The sequence below is a fragment of the Ammospiza caudacuta genome, chromosome Z, assembly GCF_027887145.1.
Source record: "Ammospiza caudacuta isolate bAmmCau1 chromosome Z, bAmmCau1.pri, whole genome shotgun sequence".
NCBI classification, from domain to species: Eukaryota; Metazoa; Chordata; class Aves; order Passeriformes; family Passerellidae; genus Ammospiza; species Ammospiza caudacuta.
The window spans coordinates 2,084,118-2,104,773 of NC_080632.1; the positions used below are offsets into that span (position 1 = coordinate 2,084,118).

General features: G+C 42.5%; 1 protein-coding gene across 1 annotated transcript in view; it reads left to right on the forward strand.

Annotated features, from left to right (window-relative positions):
* The window catches only part of VCAN (versican), an 89,708-nt gene that overhangs the window by 48,391 nt on the left and 20,661 nt on the right, over positions 1 to 20,656 (forward strand). Inside the window, exons 6-7 of the mRNA XM_058823621.1 lie at positions 15,739 to 15,852; positions 17,277 to 17,390. Of these exons, the coding sequence (XP_058679604.1) occupies positions 15,739 to 15,852; positions 17,277 to 17,390 (228 nt within the window). The remainder of the gene's footprint in view (positions 1 to 15,738; positions 15,853 to 17,276; positions 17,391 to 20,656) is intronic.

A 20,656-nucleotide genomic window follows, 5' to 3' on the forward strand; every position in this document is an offset into this window, starting at 1 on the left:
AAACAACCCAACAACAAAAAAACCAAAACAAAGCAGAAAAGAAAACCGAGATGAAAAAAGTTACTGCAAGAAAAAATTATGTGATTCTATGGTTAAACAAACACTCATGTTCTGTAGGCACTGTTTGAAATTGTGTCTGGTGGAGACACATTTGTGTCACTCCAGCTGCAGCAGAGGGGAGCTTACAGATTTATGCTGATTTAACTGAGAACCTCTGGTTTATCCCTGGGCTGCTTCAGGTGTTTTATAACCAAAACAATTTTATTAACGCATGGAGATAAATTTATAACATTTTCACCTTTTTTATTTTTTCTTCAGAAGCAAGGGATGATACTGAGAATAATCAATTAAATTTTTCCAGAATCCACTCTGTATCTCCTGAGTAATAGTTGCAAAGTACAGGATTAAGATCTAGATGCAAAAATCCTTTTGCCACATATATCAATATCTATGTATGTATTCACTCTAAATATGAATTCTAACACTCACTTGCACGTAAGAAGTTTTGTAGATACAGCAGTACCTTGAGCTACCACTGCCACTTCTGTACAAACTCAATTACTTTTGCACGTGCCAAGACTGATCTGCCCCAAACAAAATTTTAGTCACATTTCAATGAAGAAAAATGAAACTTAAAAAAATATATTTGCCTTGGGGAAAAGATTGGTGTTGTGACATGACTAATTTCTCAAAATAATGCCCCAAAAGAGCAGGGGCTGCAGCTAAAGAATGTGATTTTGGTTCCTTGCTGCACGACCACTGGGCTTGTGCAGGCATTATATTAAAAGTGTGCTTATGAGGTACATGAAAAAATGCTTGAGAAATAGTAGGGGATAAAATGCCAGAAAATCATAATGATAAGTGGAATAAATGTCACCAGATAGCTGTAAAAAGAGCATTTTGGGGTAGAGCAGGTGGGGTAATTGTCATCATAGCTTCAGTTCTTGGAAAAAAAACATTCTGTGTATTTTCCTTTTCCTTTTCCTTTTCCTTTTCCTTTTCCTTTTCCTTTTCCTTTTCCTTTTCCTTTTCCTTTTCCTTTTCCTTTTCCTTTTCCTTTTCCTTTTCCTTTTCCTTTTCCTTTTCCTTTTTTTCCTTTTCCTTTTCCTTTTCCTTTTCCTTTTCCTTTTTTTCTTGCTGTTTTACTCTTTTCTTCTCTTTCTCCCCACACACACATACACTCACACTCACCTATACAAACACCACTGTCTGTTTTAGAGCTTGAACTGTAAAATATTCTCTGGCTTTATTTCTGCCACATAAAATTCCTCTCGTGAGACAAATCAAGAAAGAAAAATTTAGTACATGCCTTGTACATAAACCAACCTTTATTACTCCTAAAATAATATGATGTCAATCTACTTTTTTTCCCCAAATTGCCACATTAAGGAGTGTACTGCAAGTTTTTTTTTTTTTTTTTTTTCCTAATGCCAAGTGATTCCTTTTTCCAGCATTACTGGAAAAAGGAAGAGGAGAAAGAATATTTCTTTCAGCCCTGAGCATCCACAGGTGCAGTCAAAGGGTGGCGTATGCCTTGAGATTCTAAGTGTAGAATTCTGACTTGTGCCCAAATTTATGTTGTGGTAAGTCAATTTTTGATTCTTGCTGGAGGGGACACTCTCTCCCCGTATTGGTAAGGCCAGAACTGGTTCTTTCTTGTGCCAGCTGTCTCGTGGCAGAAACATTTGAAACAATTAGCAGGATGTAAATGTAACGAAGGGATGGTGGTGGAGTGGCACAGGAAAGCCCAAAATTCATGGGTACCTCAGTGTTTCCACCTCAGTCATGGAATATCACGCATGAAATAATGGATGAAGTCATTCTGGTGAGCAGATGCTCTTTCCCAACCAGCTTTTCCTGCAGAGTTGGACTTCCCTCTGCACACACTGGGGCACACCAGCTCAGTCAGATGCAGTCTGACTCCTTTGCTTTGTTTTGGGCTCCATCTGGAGAAAAATTATTTATCGCACGGCAGCTGTTTGGGTTTGGGTTGTTTAGCCCTGCAGAGCTGCAGAATTGTCTTCTCTGTAGGCAGTGAGGGAAATGTTGCCCTTGGAAGGATGCTCGAGCCCGGGAGGAGGCTCCACGGGCTGGAGTCGTGTTTAGTTGGTGACACATTGGAGCAGAAACGAAGTGGGAATGTGACTGCCCTCAGAATGCTGCATGACAAATTTCCAGGCATTGCCCAGGGAGCTGTACCCTGCCCGTGCTGGGGCTCACGGCAAAGCTGCCATTTTTAACAACTTGACATTTTGCTCAGTCTGCTTCTTTTTAGCAAATTTATTGTCGGGCGCGGGGGAGAAGAACAAAGCAAACACCAGGAATTGCCAGAGGGCCCCGTAATATGCTTTTATAATAAAACAGTTCCTTTCCTTCTGACATGGTTTCTGCATCATCCTGCCTGCTGCTCTGGAGTTCGGCAGGGCAAACCCAGAGCCCTGTGCAGAGCAGATGTCCCCCTAAGTGACACCCACTCCCCACAGGTGCCTCTGGCCGTGGCCTCCAGCTCCAGCCTGGGGTCCTGTCCGTAAAAAGAAATGCCAGAAAGTGATACCCATGGATTTTGCATGAAAAGCCCCAAATATGGTAAAGCAGAAGGACTGGATAAGTGAATTTCAGTAGGCAAGACTGACCACCCACCTTGAATTGCTTTCAACTCCTACCCAGCCAGCTGTGCAAAAGTCGCTCCTTACAAATACTTTCTCCCAGCAGTTTACCTGAGTCGCTGAGACTTTTGTGCAAGGTAAATTTATACATATGTGTGTAATGTAATAATCTCTCTTGACTCTCAGAGCGATAGCAAAATGTAAATTTTGATAAAATTTAGAAGGTTAAAAAAACCCCAAGACAATCCAAACCTCAAATTATTGAAACCTGCCTTGTGTCCTTGAGGATTTTTAAAGGGAGCCAAAGGTAACAAAATTTTAGAAATATATATGTCCAGCTGGGAAACATTTTAAAGTGAACTAAATAAAACCTTTTGTTTACTTAGAGAGAACAGTAATCAAGACCTGGATTTTACCAGACCTCATCATGTATACTAGTCATGTTAATGTGAGTTAGAAGGATTAAAAGCATAAAAAATTTAAATATTTCTGGATTTTAAAATTTTTTAAAAAATTTTTTGGCTTAGGTGTGTATAATAGTAGGCATGTTTCTCTAATGCCTTAGACCAGCTCCTTGGCAGTATTCCTACTTTTTCCTGAAGAGAAGGGTTATGCCTGGAGCACTGTTGCACTTTGACCATGCTTAGGTGGGATAATGATACTACAATATGGCACAAGGTAGAGGAATCGCATTGGGATTTTGGTTCAACAGGAAATATCTGTATTTCAAAATACTTTATTTATTTATTGTAAAAAATTAAATGAAAAGAACAATATACATTGAAAAATACCAACAAAATCAAACCTCTTCTGTGAAGCAAAACAGCGCAAATTATATTATCAGATTTATTTATTTTTGTGAAATTGAATTGTTTTGTTCCAATTTGAATGCAGTATCTTAAGGGGAAAGAACATCCTACTTAATAGAAAGGTTTAGATTTTTTTTTTTTTTTTTGTACTGGGCACAGCTTTTCAAATCCCTTTTTTATTTCCTCACCATGCTTTTAAAACAGAATATATTCAATGAAACTGACGCATTCCTGTGGAATTCGTTGAGGCTTTGGATGGTTTTTTCCTTGCTGTAGGAATTTCAGCAAGCCATGGTCATAAAGCTTCTCAAATCCCTGCAGGCTGTGGATCAGGTTCCTGGCAGAGCTGAGGTTCAGGGGAGTCCGGGCACGACACAAAGGTGATTTAAGTCTTTCCTCATCCTAGAGCCTCTGATAGGTCTCATGGCCTTATCAGACCTCTAGTCCTTCTACAAAAGACTGAGCTGTACTGCTGCTCACAAAAAATTGAGCAGAAGTTTAGATTGAGAAGAAATAAGTTCACGAATTGCAGAAGTGTGAAATTCCAATGTCTGCAGGACGCCAGATTAGATGTTAAGAACCCCATTTTGAAGGGAACTTCACAAAACCATAAGTCTTCTGAATGAAATATTTCGTGTTTCGAAAGTTTGGAAAACATCATAATATGTTTTCTATTTAACTCCCCATTAATTCTTCCTCAGATGATTATCTGATGGGTTTTGAGAGAGAAAATGCTTTTTTACTGCCTGCCCCCTCAAAGATGGTCTTGGAAAAGCTCTCTGCAGAATATTAAAAGTCTTCTCAAGAAAAGAAATATTGCTGCACATTACACATTTCTGGATGTGTGCAGGCATTATCTGGTGCTAACAGGGAGGCAGCTTTTCTGTGTGATCCACTGGAAAACTGGCGTGGGTTTGGAACCAGCCATGGTGGATTGGGAGGGTTGTGAGGAGAATTAATGACTCCTTGGTCCGTGGCTCTGTGGTTATGTGCAGCAGCAGGCTGAAACCACCCTGCTGTAGCCAGAGGGATTTCCATTTCTCACATAGAGGAGCTGTTACTGAGATGGATGCCTGCTCCTTGCAGGTCATTTACAACACCTAGATGTATTAAATGGATTAAGGAACACTCCAGGCTGAATACACCCATGCTTTCCATCTCCATTCCAGTGCACCCCTCATCACTTCCCTCCAAGAGAGGCTCTGCTGATAAATCTCTCCCAGGACTTGTTTGGGTTGGCACTCTGAGCTGACAGCCCTTGGCTTTTTCTCCTTTTGAGCTACTTGTTTTCACTTTCCTTCACTTGGAGCCAGAATAACAAAGCACCTCTTTGAAGAAGGGCTCCTTTTGGCTTGTTTGCCATGAGCTATTGATAGGCATATTTGATAGACAAAATCCTTCCCTTTAAAGTCCTGGTTTTGTCTCTTTTTTAGTAGTCTTTGGTCTGTGTGTGCTTACCTGCAGCAGGAATGGGTGTGAAATAAACAGGAGCCTACCCTCAGGGTCTAACAAACCAGTTCAACAGATAAATATTTCTTCTGTATTAGTATTTCTTCTATATTAATGTTTTATGGTAGGTTTTCATCCCAGTGTTTTATACCCAGTTGACAAGGATGTATGAGCCACATCATTATGTAAATTATTTGTCATCTCAGGAGTTATAGAGCATTTTTCATTGCTCTTAACCCTGAGCAACCTGAATCCTAACACTGAATAATCAAACCTGTAGGAAGCAAAAGAATTTCTAATTAAAAACAAAGAATAAAAAAAAAAAATCAATTACATTCTTTGCTATCTCCTGAAAATCTTGTTATTTTTTCTTTGGAAAAATATTGAAAAAAAAGACTTCCAAAGATGCTTGTTATTTAATGAAAGAGCCTCCTGAAAGCTTATTATCAGAATATCATACCTTTTCCTCAGGTTCTTTTATGTGGATTGTTCTGGCATGTGAGATCTTGAAAAAGCTAACAAAGTAAAAGCAGGGTCTGATAGAGATCTCTGCATGTGTAAGAATTTGTATTTGTCTTCTAGGTGAGTTTGGAACAGATGTTGTTCACTAAATTTATTGCCTACCATAAATGACTTGGTGTGAGCTACTAATTTGAGGGACTCCCAGGTGTGCACCGCTGCAAAAATTCTGCAATGTTGGTCAGACCTTGTTAGCCATGGTGCCCTCCTACAAATTACAGCCCATCCAGGCTTTATGAATTATTTCTTTTCTCAAATGTACAATTTCTGTGCAAAACTGCACGCTTTGTTTCACGGTCTTGATTGCTGTGTGTGAAATCATAATTAATCTTTAAGGCATACCAGGGTGTTTATGCACATCCCTCCTTGGCAGTTCACACAGCACAAGGCTTCTTTCCTGGCCATTTGAATTTCTGTGTGTGGGTGCAGTTATTTTATAGTGAATCTACCAAAAATCAGAGGCTCTCAGAGCTCCCCATCAGCTCTGCCTCACCATTCCTCTCTCACTGACTGAATTCCCGTGGGTTCTTGCATGCACAGATTTGAAAGGAAGGTGTGAAATTCTGTCTGAAGTGAAACTTCTGCTTTTATGAAGTCATGGTTTCTCAGTGTGTCCAGGGTGGCCCTTTGCTGAAATTCATGGATTCTGAAAGGGGTGTTGTTAGACATGCTCCTCAAAGTCATGCTGCCAGTCTTGGAGAGATTACCAAATCCCTGCTTTTCACAAAATTTGAAAGGGAGATCTCTTAGAGCTCAAGTAAATTGCTGCAGAAAATTTATTCTTCTGCGGGACTGGGCAGCCTCTCTCAATATTTCTAATTTACTGGAGAAGAGCATTCATTCTTTGCAAGCATTGCATAAAGTAACTCCCAACAAGCACACGTGAGGGACGGAGAGGAAATCTCAGTTCTGTAGCCATCTAATAGAGCTGTCATAGCTCATGGCAAACACCAGGCTTCTCTGAGCAATGCACAACAGCCAGGCAGGCACAAGGTTAAAAACAACCTTTGTTTTGCTTGCACTGGCAGCCCTGAGCTTAGTGTTGCACAGACTTGACACTGTAGTTGAAACAAACAATGCTGAAGGTGATTTATTCTCTGTATTCTTCAGCTGGAGCTTTAGCAAAGCTGAGATCCAGTAATACTTCATGAGTTCAGCTGTAAACACAGCGTGAGGTATTAGAACATTAATTCTCAATGGAGCTGCAGTGACCTTTTCAAAACCCAATTGAAGTCAATTTGCACACACAAGCCAGCCCAGGCCAGAGAATCACGAACCCCTCGTAGTGCTCTGTGTCAGTTTGACTTGATAGAATACATTCTTTTCCAGAATGATCACCTGATGGCTCTGTCTCTGCGGACTCAGTAGTCACAGAGGTTAAATGATCTCCATAGGTGGGGGAATTACTCCAAATTGATGAAGTGCTTTACCTCAAGCTCTCATTGTTTTATGACTTGTGGATGGTTTTAGTGAGGGAGATTTGATTTAAGAGCCGAGCTGTGTCACGTACTGCAGATATTTTTTCAGGAAGCAGTGGTTGCTGACAGTGCTCTCGGGCAGGAGTCCTGTCAATTGCTTCAGATCCTCTCCTGGCTGATGTGGGCAAAGCTCCATTGGCCATTCCAGCTTGTACCAGCAAGAAAGTGATCCCCTCTGGCCAAAAGGGTTATAAACATAGCTCCAGAAGAAAGAAACACTCATGGAATAGGATTTCAGCACAAGGTTTACAATTTCAAGTCAGTTGGCCAAGCTTGAAATATTGGGGCTTGTTTCTGAGTCTGTTGTGTCCTTCTTTTTAATTTTTTTTTTTTTAAATTTCATTTTAATTAGGATAGTTTCCATTGTCTGGAACAGAAGGTTTGAAGCAATGTTTGTGCTGAAAGGGCAAGTTTAAAAAGTGTCTATGGAATCTGGGATCATAAATCTTGGAGGAATTCACGAGGCTTTCTGCAGCTAAAATCTTGCCTTCTTAATCTTCTTTCTTCCCCTTTATATGCCACCTAGAAAAAAACTGAGAGGCTTGCAACCTGTAGGAGTATGTAAATAATTCAAAGTTAGTGGTAAACAGAAGAAAATTACTTGACTTCAGTCATGTTACCCCTCTGAGTGGGAGTTGACCTTTGAATCTGTGATAATTTTTCTCATTTGCTGCATAATGCTTTAAAATTCCAAGTAGCAGCAGCTATGTAAAATAAGACTTTATTCACTGTCCTAGGGTCCAAGTCTAGTGAAGAGTGATTGATGTAGATGTTATGGTGTTCCTAGTAATCTGAATTACTCTATAGTATAAGGAAAAGGGAGATGCAGAGGGAGTTTTTTTGTGTCTTATTTTATTTTAGACTTTGCCTTGCTTAGCTTTGCCTAGATTCAGTTATTGGTAGAGGTCAGTTACTGTTCTAAATCCCTGGAAGCAGTTGCAGCAAGTTGGTCTGAAAAGTGGTTTTCATCTTGTCCATTCCTCATCTTTGCTGAAAATGTAGGAGCAGGTAACTCAGGCATGGGTTTGGGACCAAGGGCATTGGCAATCAGCAGACCTGAATAACCAATGTGTTCAATATACAGAGAGGCTCCAACTAGAAAATCACACCCCATGGCAGAGTTTAACTTTGTGTCAACAGGAGAACACACTGAATTTGCAACAAATTGTTGAATTTCAGATTTTTTTTTTGTTTGGGTTTTTTTTTTTTTTCTTCTCCAATGGATTGCTTGTACTTCGTGTGTCTGCTGTTACTTAGGGATTATGAAAAACTCTCTTTTTCTTGCAGATCACCCGGTGAATGAATTTTTGGATCTGTTCAATCGCCACATGCTTCCTCATGCAATAGATGAAACCCACATTGATGCAGAGTCAGCTCAGACTGAACCCTGTACTTCAGACTCTGTGCAGGATTCCTCTGAATATATAATATTGGATCCTTTCTTTCCAAACTATCCAGAGTTTGAAGACGACGAAGACTGTGAAAACACTACTGATGTTACAACCCCTCCAGCTTTGCAGTTCATCAATGGCAAGCAGCAGGTCACCAGCGCACCCAAGAGCACAAAAGCTGAGGAAGCCAGGAGCGACCAAATCGAAAGCGTTGCCCATTCCAAAAACGTAACCTTTTCCCAAATCAACGAGACAAACACATTCATCATTAATGAACCTGAAGCTTCTGGTACTATGCAACCAAGCAAAGCTGGAGAGGTGATGGGGCCGTTTGAGGTCACACAACCAACCTCAGGGGCTGCAATGTTAGAACCTGTCTATAGTGGGGAGTCTGAAGTTGTGACAACAGATAAATCAGTGGCCACCACTTCTTCACACGAGCAGTCTGTGCAAAACAGCAGAGAGACCATGGCCTGGCAGGGAACTGAGGAGAGCTCCACTAAGGATAGCAAAAACCTGCTTTTGGCTCCTAGTGAATTCTCTGGAGATGGCTCCACTGAGTCTGATCTGTCCACTCCGGTCTTAGATGCTGTGACAGGGTCAAGAAAGGAAGATGATGAAAAAAGTTCTGGTATAACATCTTCTCCTGATGCATTTACTGTGGAAAGTTCTGCTGTAACTGCTTCTCTGGAGGCAGTTTTTATTCCTGCTACAGTAGACAATGCCGTAACTGACCTTATTTCAGAAAAGGCAACCCCTGCTCCGGGAGACCATTATAGAACAACTCTTAAACTTAATGCAAATTCCCCTGTTGAAAACATTCTGGAAACAAGTCATACAGCAAAGCCTGAGATGAGTGCTGCTTCTTTTATGGTGCTGGAAGGCTCTGGAGATGTGAAAGACAGCATCACTGTAACAGAGGAAATAGCAGTAACAGAAACACTTTCAATGCAAGACACTTCTTTGGGCTCCGGCACAGCACTACTGACAGAATTTTCTGTGACTGATTCAGGAATCACCTCTGCTTTGCCCAGAGCTATAAGTACTCCTTATCCTGCCTTTGATCAAAGTCCTCAAGTAACTGTTGCCACCAACTCTGTGTCTGAGCTAATTACGGAAAAAGTGCTTGCCAGTTCTCTTGTAACTGAAAAGAATATTGATGATGAAAGAGAAATGCACACCACTGTTTATGCAGGTCACCAAAATTCAGCTACTGCTGCAGAGGAAAATTTGGATTTGAATGAACTTGGGAGCACCACAAGTGAAGTCATAACTGTAAGTCACGAGCCCGTCAGAAAAACAGTACCAGGTACCATAAGTTCTGAAATCAAAAAGGTCACCACCGTTCCTCTCTTGAGGGAGAAGAAGCTTTTTGTAAATGAAGGATCAGCAGAAGAGCCTGCAGACATATTTTCAGGGGGTTCCACAAGCAGAGTGGTAAGTATTGGCTCCCCATTTATTGATCCAGGTTCTGGAGACACAGATTTTGTTGTTGAGTCCGCTACTTTGACTTCAGTCCCGTTAAGGCCTGTCACTGAAACACAAACAGAAATGTATCAAGGAAAAATTGACAGCACAGATGATGCTTCACCAAAGGATGCAACAACAGAGTACGAAAAACGTGCAAGAACAGATGAACCTGCAGTAACAATTTTGAGTACTTGGTCAGAGAGCTTCACAGAAGGGTCTGGAGCAGAAAGTCAGACGTCCCTGGATATGTTTAGTACCAAAAACCCAGGATTACTCAACACAGAAACAAAACCAACCTACACAGCTCCTTCTGACATAAAATCTGGTTCCACGAAAGAGATAGCATCTCACATTGCACCAGGAATTGAAACCGGAGATTCAGAAACAGGTGAGGCCACATCATCTCCAGCATCTGTGGTCAGTAACAACCCTCATGAGGGCTTGGTGACACATGGTACTGGCAGTGAAAAAGCAGTAGCTGAATCTACAGAAAGCAAAGATGCAAGAGTTGGTTCTTCAACTGTCTCCTTGGGCAAGATTTTACTGATTGAGCACGGCTCTGGGGAAGAATTCAAAGATGACAGCAGCACCACAAAACTTATGTCTAATGGACCTACGGAAGAAATACTTGGAGGTCATTTCTCAATTACTGACCAGGGATCTGGAGAACCTGACTCATCCACTGGACCATTTGCAGAAACAGCAGTTGCCCCGACTGGGAGACCAGAAATGTGGGAGAAGGATGACAGGCAAGCTGTCAGCACATCACCTCTGTATCCTGCCTTCACTACAGATCCTGATGAGCAGGTCACAAGTTCTGAACATGAGGTAACCTCCATGGGGGCTGCAGGGGATGTGAGAACTGAGGAGAAAACTGCTGATGAGCTGGCAGTGAGAACTTTTACAACGAAGATTCCTTTGATGGAAGAGATACAATCTGGGGAAGAGACGGCAAGCGAAATTTCACCAAAAGCTACGGAATCTTCTGAGGAAACAACAACAGACTCGTTCTTTAAAAGTACACAGACTAGCCATGAACATCTGGGATTTTTAAATGTTCCAACTCCCAGTCCTTACCTGGAAGAAAAGGAATTAGAAACTGAACCTGTCAAAAAACCACTTTTGCCATTTAGTGATGACAGAGTAACTGAGGCTGTAACAATTGAAAGGAAATACGTAAGCTCTCCAGTCACAGTTGTAGAGCAAGAGGAAGAGCTGGTACAAAACATTTTCCCTACTAAAGATATTCCCAGAACATTCCTGACACCTAAGGAAGAAAAAGAGCCAAATAATGAGCTCATTGGTGATCCACTGTTTTCAGGACAGGGGTCAGGAGACGACCTTGCTGCTCTTCCTTCTGTAGTGCCATTTGTTGTCCAAAAAACCAAGAGTACCTCAAGCCCTGAAACTTCTCACCCTGCAACTATGGGACCTGGGCTTTCCACTGACATGACCCAGGACTTTGAACGAGGAAGCACTCCAGCAAATGTTGAAGTTAATGAAGAAGTCACAAGTGCTGTAGCTGAGCTGCTGCCAGAAACTGGAGACCCATTCCCCACCTCCACCTTCCCCAGCTCCTCAGCTTCAGCAGAAGACAGCTCCAAGAGCTTCATCTCTGAAGAGGTTGAAGACACCACACATTATTTTGTTGCGAATGAAGAACCACAGGAAAAGGAAACTGACCATGGGAGAGGAGAAAATGAAACAGATAAGACAACACCCACGTCTAAAGCTGCTTCTCAGGAGGAAAATTCACATTTTCTGATTAAAGGAGGCACAACTCCTGTATCTGTTATACTGAATGGGACTTCCAGTCCTGAAACAGAGGAATTTCTTGTAACATCAGCAACAAAACCTCTGGGCAGAGTGCTACCTGAGGGCTCTGGGGAAGGATCTGGCTGGGTTGGTGTTTCAGATCCATCTTCCCCTGATACGTTTTCCCATTTCTCAATACCCACCTCTTCCAAAGTGGAACTAAATGTATCATCTAGTGTTCCTGGACCTGTTTATTCCAAAGTTATGACCACAGAGACTCCGAGAGATGGATCGCAGACTGCAATCACGGGACGAGTCTCCCTTTTCACAGAAGAAACGGAGGTTTTGGTAAATCCATCTGCTGCTCACCCAAAGACGGCTTCATCAGAGGAGCTAACGAGCGACACTGGGTTATATGAAAAAATTATTCCTATGATTGATGATAAAAGAAGTGTAATATTGAACGTTTCTGTTTATGGTGACATTACCCTGATTGAAGAACGACTGCAAACCCCACCAGAAGAAACAACTATTATAGACATGGATCACTCTACATCAATGCCTGAGGATATAATAAGTGTGCAGACTATGCCAAATCCTGTCACACAGTCAACATATGGCTATGATGATAGCACGACAGCTGAAGGGGAGAAATATTATTCCACTCCCAGGTTTTCCATAGCCACAGAAAAGACACTTGGATCTGGTGACACTCTTCCTCTGACTACTTCCAGTCCACCAAGTAGAGAGCTGGTGACCTCTGGGCACAGACCAACCTCAGGTGATGTGGATTTGGGTTCAGGGAATGACATGAGTTTTGCGACAGAAACTCTCACCACCACGGGACCCTCCGAACTGGGCATTTTCCTTCCCACAGTGCCATCTCTGGCAAGCCCCCAGGTGCCTCTTGAGTCCCAGCCTGTTGTGACCAGCCCCACAGAAGACACCTATGAGCCGAGTACTTCAGCAAACAGCCAAGAAACAGCAGAGCAAAGCGAAACAGTCTCTGGCTTTTCTGGGATGGGCCAAGAAGAGCTGGCTGATAATCAGCCTGTGGCTCCTTCTCTTACACCAGTTGTAACTGGTGAGCCAGAAGAGGCTTTGGCAACTGGTGAGCTTGAGTTAAGTGTTGCCACCACACAGCCAGCATCCCAGATGACAACTGTGTCACCCACCAAGGGTGCAGGGAATCGTCCCATGGTGTACACAAACACAAAATCAGCATCAGCAGAGTATGAGGAGACAGATCCAGTGACTTTTTATTCTGTTTCTCAAGCTCCTCAATCCTCAGTAACTGTTCATTTAGTAAACAGAGTATCTGAGTACCCTGAGGTAATCATTACCAGCACATCACCATCATCATCATCATCAAGGGATTCACATCAGTCCAATCACTCCTCAGGAGGAATCTTCAAAGAGGTTAGTTCTGATATTACAGCAACATATAAACCACCCACGAGTGACCTTCTGGAGGCAACAGAGTCCCCTCTGCTGGAGCTTTCTCCTGAGCCTGTTTCGGACAGCACAAGCACGGAAAGCACTCCTCAGTTTGGCAGGATTCTAACAGGTGGGACGGAGGAGACAGAAACCCCTGCAACTGATTTACCTGCTGAGGAAGACGCTGCTGTTTCTGGAGATTCTCCATCAATACATGTCTTGCCTACTGCTTTTCTGAGTTTCGGAGAAAGAGCGAGCACAGATATATCAAAAGTCAGCACAACAAAAGTGGAAGCTTCTTCAGGGAGAGCCAATAATCCCCACCAAGAGGAAGCCAGGACTGCTGAGAGGCAGAACCCCTGGCTCGTGCCCACAACTGTTTCAGACTCACCCAACAGCATCAAAAGTGAAGGATTTAAACCTGGCCAGGACGCAGCTACAGTGGTCACCTCGCCCTCCCAGCTTTTGGATGGAGGCACAGAAACACAGGCGGCCTTGTTTGGCCAGGGGGAGATCACAACCACCTCCTTTAACATTGCAGCCAACAGCATCGCCCCTGGGAACAGCCCCTACCAAAAGGAGCCATCAGCGCTGGGCTCCGAGGAGCCGAGCACTGTGGAAACCGTGACTTCATCATTTTCCCTCCCGGAAGTCACAAACGGATCAGATTTCGTGATTGGCACCAGTGTGGGTTCAGTTGAAGGCACGGCAGTGCAAATTCCAGGTAACTTCCCCAAAACGCGATCCCTTGTGGTGTTACGTGTGTTGTGGTCCTTGTGGAGGGGTTGCCTGGGCTCTGGTGAGGGGTGTGACAGTCAGAGCTCCTCGTGAAGTGACAACGGACCTCGTCACCCTCCGGCTGAGAAATCAGCCTGGCTGTGGCCCCCACAAAGTGGAAGAGGATGGGGGGGTGCCAAAAAAAAAAAAAAAAACCCCAAGCCCAGTGACTTTCCATCGTGGAGCTCTGGATCAGACTGGAGGTAACCAGCCAGTTCTGAAAGGCAGGAAGGTAACGTTGGTTGTGGCAGGGAAATCAGCTGGAGTGATTTCATTTGCCACATTACAAAAGATGATTTTATCTGGTGACTTTTCTTGTGATAGTTCTTACACAATTGGTTTTCTGTGAAGGGTTGTTTTCAACTTCTTGCAGTTGACCTAGAAAGCAACAGTGCATGTCTTAGGATCAGAATTTTCTATAAAATTGAACTTCTCTTGACCTACAAGACAGCTTTCCACATAGCTTTCCAAATCAAGATCATCTTTTCAGCCTACATATAGCTTTAAGTGGTCGATGCAGTGTCAGTCTCTTAAAAATTACAGAACTTTTTTTAGACATAATTTGCCGCAATATTTTGTTTTCCATGATGGTATTGGGAACCATTTCATCAAATACATGGGTGATGCCAGTAGTATCACTTCAATTCATATTTTGTCTAGCAACATCTGATGAAAGAACTGGACTGGTCTGATTTTATAGGTTTACTATTATTTTTTCCTCAAATAATCCAGCTAGCTGGAAATTTGAAAATGCTTTCTGTGGAAATGTCCAGTCTGTAGAAGGATAAACAGACAGCAAACACACAAAAAATGCCATTAAGGTGCTTAACAGAGCCCTTCATTTGTGACTTTCAGTGAAACAGCCAGAAAACAAGCACCCTGTTGAACGGATGGGATCAGAACCTTTCCAAAACCTCCGAGGTGAAAACCTTACTCACTTAATCATAACCCTGAAGTTTTGCACATAGAGTTTTCTTCTGGAGGCTTTCAGCTGGATCTTCTGCATTCCCATGCCTAGACAGGGAAGAATTTGCATCTCTAATCTGCAAGAAAAAAATAGATTTTTTTTTTTTTTGGTCAATCCTAGTCAGATTGCTTTGGGAAAGGATGACCAAAAAAAAAAAAATCTTAATTTTTCTCGTGCCTCAGATTTACAGAACTCTCTTCTCTATTGTGTAAGCTGTCAAATCCAGGGCTTTATTTTTGCCTGTCAGAAAGGCTGCCTTCAGGATTTCCCTCTCACTGTGAGAAACTAACTCTCAGAAATGGTTTGGTGTGGACTTGTCTGTGTGAGTGAGTGCTCCTAGGCACGAAATCAAATGCAAATACCCAGGTATGTAAGCTCAGTGGAAATAAACATCACTGGAAGGCATAAAGCTCTTCAAGGAAATGGTATTTAAACGCTAACTCCTGTAACAACCGAGGATTTCACAGCAGGTAAGTTTTTATCTTAATATTCAGTCCAGAGTCAAATGCATTCAGAGCCTTTGTTCGTATTCTTTAAATGTATTTTTAAGAAAGGCAGGTGGGAAGCACACATGTGAGAAAAGAAATAGGACTTGGTGGGGGTTGATTGATTGAATATAAGCAGCCAGTCAGTATGTTCTGTGTACCCTGTCATTCTGCATAAACTAACCCTGTTCAAGAAAAAAGCATTTTCCATTCATTTTGCATATGTTTAACTGTTTTCAGCTATAATTAATTGTCATGTCATGCAAACTACATCCTCAGCAGAGTATCATGACTGCCAAATACAGTACAAATTGCTGTGAAAAGAAAAAAGTAATTCCAAGAGTAATTTACAATGTAGTAAATGCCGTATTGTTGTTTAAGTTGAAAGTAGTGATGCCTGAAGACCAGCTTTTCTGTTTTATAAATCTTATTTTGAGCAGTTGAGTACATTAATAGAGTTTCTGTAACTACAGTAAAGCCTGCACCACCAATGCAGCAATGAAGAAAGATTTTTTTTTTTTTCCTCCCGAAAATCAAAACCACAAAATTTCCTTGAAACCAGGGAGTCAAATTCCCTTTCCTCCTTGTTTAACAGGCCAAGATCCGTGCAAGAGCAACCCCTGCCTCAACGGTGGTACCTGCTACCCTCGTGGTTCCTTCTACATCTGTACCTGTCTGCCAGGATTCAACGGGGAGCAGTGTGAATTAGGTAAACTGGTGCCATCTGCTGCTGATCAGCTCGAGTTTAAAGCTCTTGAACGTGAAATCTGGTGTGCTTTAGAGTTGAAGGTTGCATGGATGTTTGAAAAATTTCACCCCGAGGCCTTACTTTGGGACAATTAAATGGAGAGATCCCCATTGTCCCTCCCCTTTTCCCTCTCTCCACAAAGTGCATAGATCTGTGCACACGCACAGGGGTCAAGGGAACTGTAAATTAACTGCAGGAGCTGCAATTCCCAGCGTGAAATTCAAAACCACACCAAATAAATAAAAAAAATAGACATTAGTATTTGGGATGGTTCCCTAAGAGCTTCCCATAGTTATTTGAAAGGCTGATAAGATAAAATATTCCCAAATGTGAATGGGAAGCTGAGAACTGAACACAAACTTGAAATTTTTTGCAGGAAATTTTAGATATGCATCTTTGGTACAAATTAGTATTTTGGTAACAATTTTGGCTGAGAAACCTCTTCCAGTTGCTTGTGACATCTTTGCATCTCCTGTGACTGTAGATTTCAAGAGATTCACCTATGTGGTTCAGAATAACCCATTTTCCTTCCAGAAAGGAAGGCAAAGTATGATAAAATGGAACAAGTAAGACCAGCATAAAATTTGACCAGAGCATATTTTAAAATAGAAATATATATATTTTAAGCCTTCTGTATGATGCAGCAATTATTCCTAGTTGATTGTTTGTAGGTATGTCCAGCTTCTCTCTTAGATTTTAGCGAGTGAACCACGACTATTTCTGGATGGAGATGTTTGAAAAATCTGTGTGGAAGTCCACACTGTGATTGTTTCAGAGGAACAGCACTCATTAGGAAACTTCATATGATCTTCTTCATGAGGAGACACACTAGCTTACAACCTGTGCGAAATCAACCCATGCTGAAAATATTTGTATAAAATGAACTTGTGCTCCAATTTAAAATGTGAAGACAAGGCATTTTAGCAGCTAGAGGAGGCAGGGACAGACATGCTATTTGTTTACTGTGCAAGACCATGGGTGCTATGATGTTTTGTCCTTATCTCGATAAGATTAGACAAGAAAGAAATGAGAATTGCAAACCAATGAGATTCCAGAGCCTGCCGCTCTGCAGACTGAAATTAGCAGTCTGTTTAATGCTACATTATAAGTTTTCCAATATTTGAGTTTCGTGAACACATTCAAGGCCCCTGGTGGCCGATGGGAATCTCTGTTGTGCCAGGGTGACCCGCACAAATCAGATTTTCCACCCGGAGAAGGCTGCGTGGCATTCCTCCCTCTCACCCCCACAGCCACCACGGGGATCTTTTGCAATGCTGCATTCCTCTGCTCTGGACTGGTCCCAGTCACCAGCCTGGCTGAGGCTGCGGAGCGTTTCCCTGCTGGCAGCTGGGCGGGCGATGGAACCAGTTTTGTTTTCTGTGCAGATATCGACGAGTGCCAGTCCAACCCGTGCCGCAACGGAGCCACGTGCATCGACAGCCTCAACACCTTCACCTGCCTCTGCCTGCCCAGCTACGTTGGGGCTCTCTGTGAGCAAGGTAAGGGCTGCTCCCTCACCTGTGCTGCTGCACGCTCCATTTCCAGCCCAAAAATCCTTCTGGAGTAACAGGGAAAAGCCTCCTAAAAATGAGAAGGTGGAAGAATCTGGCAAAAATCTGCGGGAAGTCACCAGCGGTGAGGAGAGCTCCTGATTTTTGTTAGACTTCCCTGACTCGTGGTTCAGGGTGTTTTCCCATCTCTCACTTTGCACAAGCCCTACCCACATGCTAACCTGAGTGGAAGCCATGCACAAAATATAAACTGATACGCGGGGCAATTTCTGTGTCAAAACAACAGCTCTCAGGCATTGCTTTTCAGCAAGAATTTTCAGGTGGCTCCAAGCCTTGTTGTTGATGCTGCCTTGCAAACTGCTGGGAAGACACAAAATGAGGCTGTCTCATTACTGTAGTGATGCTTAATGAGTAGCAGCAGGGTTACTTTGTGGCTGAGTTTCTCTCTTAAAAAATTATATGTGGTGTGAAGGACATATCAGAACCCATCACCTCCAAAAAGCATCAGTGAGATGTAGGAATAGTTTAGTGAATAAGACAGATTAAATATTCCTCCAGTGGGGACCACAGCTTTGACAATTTCATCCTACAGTTTTCAAAATTATTTGTTCTGGGATTCTTTTAGGAAAAGTAGGTGCAGGATTATCATTACAAGGAGGTTGTAAAAGGACTTCTAAGCTGGACAACTGAAATATGATTGAATATCCATGTTCCTGTAGTTGTTAGAAAACTGCCTGCAAGAAACCTCACAGAATTTACAGAAAACGTTTGCAGTGCAAGATGCTTACTCAATATGTGGGAGGAGGAATAGGGTAGCAACATTTGTTCTGTCAATAAAATTAATGGAGGCATTTCCATGGGAAAAAGAAACGGTGCTTGCTAAACTTATGAAAATATGCTTTTCTTTTTCCTTCAGCTGAATGATTTTGGCCACAGGTGAATGAACTAAACTTTTGGATTTGTTTAATTGATATTGTATGTTTTCATGTTTGTTTCTCAGCTTCAGTGAAGAGTGGTTTGCAAACTCTTCCAGCTCAACCTGTAGAGATCTTTGTTAAAGGTGAAAAATCTCAGAGCTGATCAGCTTCAGCATTTTTGCTGTTTAACCTTTTCATCAGTCTGGCTCACCTTGTAACTTGAGAAGGCTTTCTGAATCTTGCCACCCAAATTAAAAATTGACAGTGTTTTCACACCAAAAGAAATAAATGTTCTCACTCCCTTCCTCCTCCCCTTCATTCCAGCAAATCCATGGCAGCGAGTGGCTCTGAGTGTCATGGTAGCTTTAAGCTGCTTTTTATGACCAACCTGAGAGTGCATTTTAGGTGGTTAATGGGAACATTTCCTATTTTGTCAATCAGAACCAGAGCTGTGCTCTCTCAGCTTTGGAATTTAAATTTCCTCCACTTAAAGTCCTGCAGTGGTTTGGGACTTGGGAAAAGGTTTTAGTGCCAAATTTCCACTCCACCAGACAAAATAAAACTGTGTTGGCGATTCAGACATGGTTGTCTGGCAAGCAGGCTTTATTTCAAGGCATCAGTCCTGACCTCACTAGATTTAAAGACCAGCCAGGACGACAGAATGTGCACCTCAGTGCCACAGGAAAGGTGGAGCTCAGCACACCTAGATTATATTTCGTTACTTCTTTTTTTTTTTAAATTTCAAATATACTATTCATTTTAGAAAGTTTCAAAAAAAAAATAAAAATCAGGCTGAAGGGGTTTCTTAGGCACAGTGCTGAGCATTCAAAATGCCGTGGGAGGGAATGGGAGCAGGGAACATGCACTGCCCTTGGACATGAAGCTCAGAGTAGGAGGTCACCACATCTGCACCCACTGCCCTGGTGCAGAAGGAAAAGCAGAGCTCAGAATTTCACCCAAATGCCCCTGTGGGACTGCTGTGGAGTGAGGGATATTCGACAGGGGTGTCCTGCTTGTGTCAGCATTTGGAGGGGACGTGGCCAGGGGACAGCACGGCAGCGAGCCCTGGCAGGTGGTGAAGGTAAAGGAACCTTCTGGGTGATCTAATCCAGGCTGAGGCAAATCAGTCCTGAGGCTCAGGGAGCTGGAACTGGCTCCCTGACAGCCCTTCCTCTTGCCAGGTGGAAAGAGTTCAGCAATCCGAGCCTGGGAACATCTTCCTGAAGCGAGCTGGAAGTGTCAGATGTTAGAAATAGTGCAGCTGAAAGTTCCCTCAGAAGCTTGCCCTTAAACTAGATTGTTAGCTTGGTTAAGCTAATCATCACTTCTGGTGCAGGTGAGATTAAAAGGGACAATATCCTCTTTTGCCCACCACCTGTATCTTTTCAAAGGAAAGATGGATATTCTGCTTGCCACTTTCTGACATTTGAACATCACCCCTTAAAATTCATAAATATCCCCCAAACACTTTCCCAAAGAGTGACAGGAGATTGCAGTAAATCTTGGTGTGAGTTTTATTCTGGGAGAGCCATCAGTCTTTCCATTGTCATCTCTCTGTGAAAAGCCCCTATGACAACTCTCAGGAAATGGTAGAGGCTTGCAACTTGAGCCTCAATTTTAAGGGTGAATTCTCTTTATGAGAACTGGACAAACACGTCTGTGGATTTTCCTCTTCCTTCCTTGGCTGGCTAGAGTTTCCTTTTCTTTTTCTCCTGTTTCTGCTGTAGCTGGTGTCTCCCTGCTCTCAAGGAATATTTTAAGCCTAAGGTTTGGCTTGCTTGCAGCTGGACATGTGTGCAAAAATGGCACATGTGTGTTTGTAACCGAATGCGCCTCCTTGGGATAATTCAACCAGCTGCTCTCTTCCAGGTTCTGAAAACAAAACAAATGTGGGTTTTAACCACCCTATCAGGAATCACGTGTTCTTATAACCCAGGTTCATTGCTTCAATGTCTGTGATTACTCCAGTCTTATTTAATTCATTTTGTTCCCAGGGCTTGGTTGGTTGGGGTTGAGGTAGTTGAGAAGGGCTCAGGGAAAAGGTAATTTCAGAAAACAGATGGTCTCCTACTAATGTCTGTCAGCTGAAAAGAGATTATTTTGGCTATTTGCTAAAGAAATGGGCTTCTCCTCAAGATGTGGGGGCTAAGTGGCCTCCAGCATTTCCTCATTAGCTGAAGGCAGAGAGTCACTGATAAAATTCACAGCTGAGTAAGACTCTCATTATGTTCTGGTACCTGTGTCAGTCTTTATTTCCTTTAAGCCTCTTCTGGAATTTCTTTAAAGACAATGGACCTATTGACAGCAGCATTGAATAAACAGTCCCTATTTATGTAT